The sequence below is a fragment of the Neovison vison genome, chromosome 6 (assembly GCF_020171115.1).
Source record: "Neovison vison isolate M4711 chromosome 6, ASM_NN_V1, whole genome shotgun sequence".
In the NCBI taxonomy this organism is placed as follows: Eukaryota; Metazoa; Chordata; class Mammalia; order Carnivora; family Mustelidae; genus Neogale; species Neogale vison.
In genome coordinates, this window is record NC_058096.1 from 109,188,778 (window position 1) to 109,197,488 (window position 8,711).

At 43.2% G+C, this 8,711-nt stretch overlaps 1 protein-coding gene across 1 annotated transcript; it reads right to left on the bottom strand.

Moving 5' to 3' along the window:
* Nucleotides 1–1,810: 1,810 nt before the first annotated feature.
* CRYGS (crystallin gamma S) lies at nucleotides 1,811–5,054 on the bottom strand. The gene is made up of 2 exons (XM_044251950.1): nucleotides 2,627–5,054; nucleotides 1,811–2,178 (listed from the first exon to the last, which is right to left on the bottom strand). The coding sequence occupies exons 1-2, from the start codon at nucleotides 2,945–2,947 to the stop codon at nucleotides 1,906–1,908; spliced, it is 594 nt and encodes a 197-aa protein (XP_044107885.1). The 5' UTR covers nucleotides 2,948–5,054; the 3' UTR covers nucleotides 1,811–1,905.
* Nucleotides 5,055–8,711: the final 3,657 nt, after the last annotated feature.

The window sequence follows — 8,711 nt, forward strand, 5'->3', positions numbered from 1 at the left end:
AACATCCCTAAATGATGATTCTAGTTTATCTGTCAAAAGCCATCTTCTGCTTCTCCGAGACTGGGGTAAGTCATCCTGACACTTGTTTTCCTATCCTGATGCCAGCACTGGGTTTCTGGTTGTTTTGAACAGACCGTGACCGACTTCCCAGGGCCCAGAACATGGCAACAGTTGATAGGAGAGCAGAGGCTGGCCCTAGTGCACGGTTATCACGGCCTCAGTTTCTTCTGCAGAAAAGGAGGTACAAGATCTCCGAGGTCAGTTCCAGAAATTGTGCTGCTGAAAGTGTCAGGAGTCTTCAGTCATCAGCTAGCCTTTCTGCACCCTCCTCCTGACCTCTGAGGAATTAGGACGTTTACGTTCAGTGGGACTTGAGTGAGCCTTTGGTTTAATGCCCCCATTTTAGAGATAAAGCAAGTGCTCTTCATGGTAGGGTGATGAGGCCCAGAGCTCTTTGTGGCTCAGTGGATGGCCTCCCATTCTTCGTTTATGGTTCATCCTGTCTCCCTTCCTTACTTTTACTCAAATCTCTCAAGGTCCCTCACTCAAAACCAACAAAATGACAAAAGGCAGGGGAAGTTAACAAAATGAATAAAAATATTTGGGAGAGAGAAGGCACAGCACACTAGTGTATGGACAGATGCACACAAAGGCAATATCCTTAGCAGTTCCAATTTGTCCTTTTCCGGAAAAACTCCTAGGAGACCTGGGCTCTGCCCTCTCTCTTAAAGACAGACTGATCCAGAACATTCCCAGGTTGACTCAGATGTTAAGTATTCCTAATGACACTGGGTTTCCTTCACCATTCTCCTCTTCATCAAGATTAAACAGAGAAAAATCTCAGGGGTTGCTCAAAGTGAGTAAAACTCAGTAAAACGCCATTTCAATTGTCGTAAAGTTGGGACAAATTATTTGATATGTGCTTTTTACAGAAAGACTGAGCTTAAAGTTGAGAGGTCACTGACCCAGCAACTTCTGAATCTTAAACAAAGGCCTTCAGGTGACTTATGGCTCCACCATTTTCCCAAATGATGGCTGTTTTCACTGTCCATTCTTTTTTTTTTTTTAATATTTTATTTATTTATTTGACAGAGAGAGCACAGCACGGGGAGCAGCAGAGGGAGAGGAAGAAGCAGGCTTCCTGCTGAGCAGGGAGCCGGCTGTGGGGCTCGATGCCAGGACCCTGGGATCATGACCTGAGCCAAAGGCAGATGTCTAACAACTGAGCCACCCAGGCGCCCCTCACTGTCCATTCTTGGTAGGTATTCTGTCTCCTCCATGAGAACTTCTGGGGACCCTGCACTTTCCACCTCTTAAATTTCTCAGGGTCTCGTACTTCCATTATGCACATAAACCCCCAGCCAGCGGGTGTTGAATGAATGAGTTGGAAATGAAGGGAAAAGAACAGGGGCTATGGAAACAAATATTCTGGATCTCGTTCCTCTGATCACCAGCTGGTGAACTTGGGCAAGTTTTTAGTTTCTCTAAGCCTCTGTTTACTTATTTGTAAAATGCAAAGAAACCACCTCTTCTACAAGGTTGTAAAGAGAAAATGGAATAATGAAGGCACTCAAGAGGCAGTAACTATTATTATTGTACCTGTTGAATCTATACCAGACTCAAGGGATGAGAACCACCACAGGACAGTATGATTTTCTTGCCTTTCAATGCGGTGCTATTCTGTTTGGCACAAAGTTATAGACTGGCCATCTGAAGGATGAGCAGCTTTGTGTAACTGCCCACAGCGGTGGGCACTGTTTTACTGGTCCCTCAGACTGTTTAAGGAGAGGCATTATAGTCAACAGTGGAATGCATGCCAATTGTTTTATTTATGATGCCTATTTGGGTGACAAGGCTGGCCAGCAAGTGGCCCCCTGGGAGAAGCTTTCGGCCCCCTCCACGTCATTACTCCACAATGCGGCGAAAAGACTGCACAGCTGGGGAAGCTGCACCCCAATCGATGGGCTTCCGGTACTCCTTCTTGTCCAGGAGGTACTGCCTGCCGCGGTAGTTGGGTAGCTCGTAGAAAATCCAGACACCATCCAGCACCTTACTGGAGTGCACCTCTCGCATGTGAAATTGCTCCATGATGGAAGGGCAATCTTCAGTGGTTTCGTACATCTGACCATTAAAATCTCCTTTCTCGAAGATCTGAATCTTATACTGGCCTCCACTAGACTGGAAAAACACAGGAGGAAATAAACTACGATGATTATGGAAATCACCAGAACGTCAAGAACTCTGAAAACAGCGTGGTTGGGAGCCCACCATCTTGAAAGCCAGAGGGTCTGATCTCCCATCCCCGCTGCATACTGACTGAAACAGCTGACCTTCGGTGAGAAAAACTTGATGCCTTTAAGTACTTAGGAGGTAGAGAGAGTGTTCTGGAAATAATTCATGTACTCAGTCTTGTGATGAACTGACCCTAGGTTTTATGCAAGCCTCAGCAGCCAACAGAAGAAAACATGCCATTAAAGGGTAGGAAAATGTTAAGAAAATGCTTCCACATGAATGTTAAAAAAAAAAAAAAAGGAAGGGGGGGGTAGCAGGGGCAAGAGAGACGGAAAGAGCTGCAGCAGGGGAGCTGGTGAGCGAGCAGGCGGGGTGGCGCGGGCCCTAGTCTCACCAGGTGAACAGCTCGGCAGGAGCTGAGGCGGTCGTTGAGGCCCATCCAGTGCTGGTACTCGGGGTACTCGCCCCGGGGCAGGATGTACATGTAGCCCGCGAAGTTGGGCCTTTCGTACACGGCCCAGGTGCCTCCCTCCACTCGAATGGAGTTGCAGCGACTCAGGTACATGTGGAAATCGGCGCAGTCGCAGTCACAGTCATAGTGGCGGCCTTGAAAGTGCTTGTCCTCATAGAAAGTGATCTGAAGTGTGAGGCGAATAAAGAGAGGAACTGGGGAGTTGGGTGGCTTTATTCCTAAAAAACTAAAGACCAAGAACATAGTCCCCACTTTGGAAATTCCTTTCTCTTTGATGTTGAGGAGGAAATTCGGAGTTCCACCTCACCTCCCAACACCTACCTTCTGGCAGACGACTTTAGCTGTCAACAACAGGAAGGAGAACTTTCTGAAGGCTTAAAATGAAGCAAAATAAAAGAGTGCCCTAAGATAAGCCAGACCCAAGTTCATGGCTTCTTCCTCTTTGTTCCCCTAACTCACGGTACTCATCGCCTAAGAAAATAAATTATCCACTTACATATCTCTCTCCCATCAGACTCTTACTAGACTTTTTCCAGGGGCAAGGACCAAGCCTTATTTAAGCTATGGACCCCTGCACCCACCACTGGAAAAACCCTCAATCAGTGTTGCATGAAGATGAGGAGTTCCAAATGCAGACATTCACTCTAGGTGATACGAAGATATACAGAGAAAAGTAAAACAGACCTTAGCTTTAGGGAGCTTATTTCAGATGGATATAGAGCATATGCATGACAATATTTTGTGCTCTGTGTTATTAATTTATTGCCAACAGAGTAGTTACAAGGCAACAAAATGGCAAGTCAAGAATGTTCTTTTCCTCAAACTCTTTCCCAAGTTTGCCCCACAACCTGTGGGGTAAGCCTGAGACCTCTGACGGCACAGCAGTGTGCAGCTCCGAGAACTGGGAAATTATAAATCTGGGCTCTTGAGCTGCATCTCTACAGTCAGACTCACTAGCTCAGGCAAGCTGCCTCTCTGGGCTCCTGCTTCCCACTTGTCAGATGAAGGACTACACTAGATTAAAGGTCTGGGTATAAATATGGGTAAAAATAAAACGTTCCTGTTTGCAGCAGGAAATAGAGTTCCTAGGCGCTCCTGGGGCTTCTTAACGCAGCTTCTGAAAACCACCAGGCCAAATGGACCGTAGTGTTTGCCCCTTCTTGTTCTACAGTTCCACAATCCAAGATAAATGCTAGTTTACAATCGAAACGGAAAGAACAGGTGTGGAGTCAAGCAGTTAATTCCCTAGCGTTATGCTGCCACCTCGTGGCTAATTGGCGTTACCAGTTTAGAAAAAGAAAACCAGGTCAAGCATTTCATGGGAAAGGAGTAGAGACAGGTAGTCTTGAGAGGATCTTTGAGGTGAAGATTGAAGGATAAGGAGGGGGTTTCCGGGGGAAGAGAAAAAAGGATTGCCCATGCAAGGAACAAAAGAACATGGCCCACCACAGGAACAAGTAGTTCAAGCTTGACGCATATAGTGTATGTGGTGAAGTATCCAGAAATAACGGATGCCATGCTAGAATCCCTTTGGTTGGAGTGCGTGGAAGCAGGTGGTTGCTGTGAGTGTGGTGGAGGTGGTGCAGGCCAGCCAAATGGCAACTGCTAGCTGATGACACGGAGGGAACAAACAGTCAAATGGAGCCGGGGATTTGGCGACTGATGAGATGTAAGGAATGATGGAAAGTCAGAAACCAAGAATGACTTTCAAAAGGCCATAAAACCTCAGTGTTTTCTACCCCAGGAGAGACTTTCTAGATCATAGGCTACTGATGGGTATTGCCTGCCACCTTAATCTACCCTTCCAGTCTCTCTCCCCTCTTGTTTTCTGTTCCTTATGAGCTTCCCGACCCCTTCTCATCCCTAAATCATCGACTCCATTTCCTTTTGTCCTCTCCCAAATTTCTCTTCCACCTCCATTTCCCACTTCAGCACAGCAGACTGAGAGATACATGGCGTCTCAGTCTCAGATGAAAACAGAATTGCAGCACCCACTAGTCACTATCTCTGTGACCTTGGATAGGCCACTGAACCACTCTTCAAAGCTTAGGCTCTTCATTTGTAAACCTGGATAACAATATGCACTCCAGAGGGCTGTTCTGAGAAGGGATAATACCAATAAAGCTCTTAGTTTAATCGGGTTCATAATTGCCAATAGACTTTGCTACTGTGGCTACAGATAAAGAAGTTAAATGATCGCCTAAGGTCAATAGCTAGTTACAAGTCCGTTGCAGGCAAGAGAGTAGACTGCTGTGCAAAAGTCCTGGTCAGTGACTTGTGATTCATTTTTTTTTTTTTTAAGATTTTTATTTACTTATTTGACAGAGAGAGAGATCACAAGTAGGCAGAGAGGCAGGTAGAAAGAGAAAGAGAGAGAGAGGGAAGCAGGTTCCCCGCTGAGCAGAGAACCCGATGTGGGACTCGATCCCAGGACCCCAAGATCATGACCTGAGCCGAAGGCAGCGGCTTAACCCACTGAGCCACCCAGGCGCCCGACTTGTGATTCATTTTATCTTCTCTCCTTTTGCTGTCTTGCCCCGCTGCGCAGCTAGCTCTATTTCACAGACACCATTTACTCTCCTAGTAATGGAACAAGACTGATTCTGAGTCTGGGAAGCTTTCCCCAAAGCCTGTGGAAAGATGTTTAGGAAAACTAAGGTAACTTCACTAAGAATGAATAGATTCTAAACTCCTTAATTTAACTTTAATTTAATTTACTTTTGGTTTTTGGTCAATTAATCACCAAAAAAAGAAGCTTTGCAAGGGATATGCTATAGGCAATAAAGTTAGTATCTTTTTTACTTGAATGTTTCCCACACTTAGTGCCCTATGCACATTTGCCTGGCTGACATCTGAATCTGAGAAGTGGAAATATACACAATGTTCTATAAGGTCCCCTTGCTGGCCACCCTTTCAGCAGACTAGCCAACCATCCCAAGGTTGAAACAAAGTACTGTGTTGTCACAGAGACTGAGCTCCATGAATCAAGCTCTCCTTTCAGTGGGAGACCTTCCAAATCTCAGAGCCCAGAGAATGTTGTACTTCTACTCAATTTCCATTTGCAGAAGGACCAAGAAATCTACTCTATAGTGAGCTGAGATTCTTACAAAAAAATCTGTAGAGAAGACTAAGAAATAGTGCTGGAGATTGCCTAGAAATTATTACAAAATTCCTCTTATTTTCATTTAGTTTTTGAAAAAATAGCCCATTAATCCAATATAGCAGAAAGAAAAATGTTGAGTATTCCAGGTAACAAAACCAAATTTAGTAAAATGCATTGTTTTTGCCAAGCCCATAACTCTGATTAGATTGCTAGTAAGATAGAGGGAGAAAGGGAGAAGCAATAGAGAAAGAGATTAACTTGCTCTTTTGGTCTAGCAAGCAAGTTAGCTAGCCACTGTGAACAACGCAGCTGTAAGAAATAAGAAAGCACATTATTACTGCTCTGGAAATCTTTGAAAGCAGGGGTATTTTCATCTAAGATGGTTTTCTGTTTTAAGATTTTGTTATTTATTTGAGAGAAAGAAAAAGAGAAAGAGAGATCAAATAAGCAGGGGCGGGGGGTGGGCAGAGGAAGAGACAGGGAGACTCCCCACTAAGCAGGGAGGCCAACACGGGGTTTGATCTCAGGACCCCAGAATCATGACTGGAGCCAAAGGCAGACACTTAACTGGCTCAGCCACCCAGCTGCCCCAAAGAGGGTTCTGTAACAGTCTTTCCTCAAGGCATACGGATACTCATCTAAGGATTTACAATTCTTTTCAGTGGGATTTTCATGGCATACTTTGAAGAGCCTCAGAGCACTATAGACACTGTCTCATTTTTCTCCTGAAATCTTCTAGATGACAAGTATCATTATTAGTTTTATTTTTCAAGTGGAAAAAAAAATCAGGCACTACCAATTCTGGAAGAAGTTAACAGGTGCTTCCTGACATGATGTGATGGGAAATACTTGATATTGCCTATGTAACTTTCTGGCCAAAGATGGTTAGTCTGAATCTAAACATGAGGAAACAATTAGACAAATGCAAATTTCAGGACTTTCTACAAGGCACCTGGTCTGACCTTTGAAAAATGTTAATGTCTCAAACAACAACAACAAAAAGGTAGGGCGACTGATCCATATAAAAGAGGCTAAAGGAAAAAATGGTTAAAGGAACATGGCAACCAAGGGTAATGCATGATCCTTGACTGGCTCCTGTATCGGGGTGAAAGCCAGCCATGAAGCACATTTAGGGAAGCGAGTGGGGGAAATTTGAATATGGTCCGAATAATAGGTATTGTATTTATTGTAAATTTGGGGGACAAGATAATGATAGTATGTTTATTGGAGATACATGCTTAAATACAGCAAAATAATGGTCTATTTACTGCCAAATGGTTTAGTACAGAGAGACAGAGACCCAATATACAGCAAAATGCTAACAACTGAAGAATATAAGTAAGGGATATGGAAGTATTTATTCAACATTTCTCTCTTATTCTTTTCAGATTTAATGGGTTTGAAACTTTTCAAAGTAAAGAATTGGCGGGGGTGGAGGTGGTGGTAAGGAAATCGGGCATAGATCCCTTCACTCCTAAAGCCCGTGTAAGAGATCAATTTCCAGACCAACAACTGTAAATCAAATATTTGAGAGGCAATTTTCCTAATGTAAGTAAGCACTTTATTTCAGGAAATTGGTAAGGGTAGCTGCTCAAATGAAGTGGATATGTAGGATTTAATTCACTTGATGGATTTTTTAGAACATTACTGATTGAGGCTAACTTTTACAGAGCAATTTTTTTTAAAGATTTTAAGTAATCTCTACACCCAACATGGGCCTCACTCAAACTTAAAACTCTGAGATCAAGAGCTACATGCTCTACTGACTAAACAAACCAGACACCCCTTACAGAGCAGTTTTTAGCTAAATACTAAAAGTTTTCTACTCCACCTATTTCTGGGGAAATTGGTTGCCGGAAGGCAGAAATCATGATGATATTTAACTGATATATACCTGCACAGTACTGAACATTGCCCCCCACCCCCAACACAAAGATACACCCTTAATAACTTGTTGGGGAATTCTGTTAGAGTAAAAAATATAATGAGCATTTCTTTATCTTCTCTCCCCCAGTCCCAGCATTCAAAACCACTGTCATACTCACCTCCAGGCAAAGAAGCAAAAGCTTTTCTCCACATTCCTTTCAACGTATCTTTAGGTACATTGGAAAAGAGGAAATATTCCGAAAGAAAGGAAACACTGGAAAAGAAAGGTACAAAGGAAAAGAAAGTGGTAGGCTACGGAGTGTGACCATTACTTACCTTGGTTCCAGACTTAGACATTTTGGTGCATAGACTGGTTTCCCCAGAGCTGGAATCCAGAATAGCTACAGAGAGTTAGAGGCACAGAGACATTTATACTGGGCTGGTTTCAAATGAAACATTTGCTTAGTCATGAGAATAGGATCCAAAAATTGAGTCAGTCATTTAGAGGCTATTGATGGTTTCTAGAAAAACAATTGGGATTATGAAATAAAGGAAAGCTTCAGTACCCCTTCTAATGCTTACCAAGCCTTGCTGTATTGTAGACTTTGCTGAGTCAAGGCACCAAAACCCAGCCAAAGTTTTCAAAGTTAAAAACAAAAAAGTCCCCCTTACCTGGGCAATTTGGTTTTCTAGCAAGCCACCACCTTGAAATCCCCAGTGTCTTCTTTTTTCTTCAACAGAGCTTGCGGGAGAGTCAAAAAGCCACCCTCTAATTCTGAACAGAAGTAATATGTTCCAAAGCAACAAAATGTAATGACTCCTGAACACAATGCATGATCTTATGTTTGGAAAATGTCACTACAAAGGACATTTCTGGGAGGATTAGCAAAAATTTTAATCCGGACTGTATATGATGCCATTGTGAGATTTCCTGAATTTAGTCAATTTAGTAATTTGTACTACAACTACAGAAGAGAATGTCTTTATTTTTAGGAAATACATGCTAATGTCTATAGGAGTAAAGGTTTAAGATGTCTG

What these genes read in the sequence shown, in the direction of transcription:
- CRYGS (XM_044251950.1), bottom strand. Translation starts at nt 2,947, where the DNA reads ATGTTCTTGGTCTTTAGTTTTTTAGGAATAAAGCCACCCAACTCCCCA. An exon ending in CCTGCCGAGCTGTTCACCTG is followed by an intron (nt 2,179 to 2,626) that starts GTGAGACTAGGG and finishes GTGTTTTTCCAG; the next exon opens with TCTAGTGGAGGCCAGTATAA.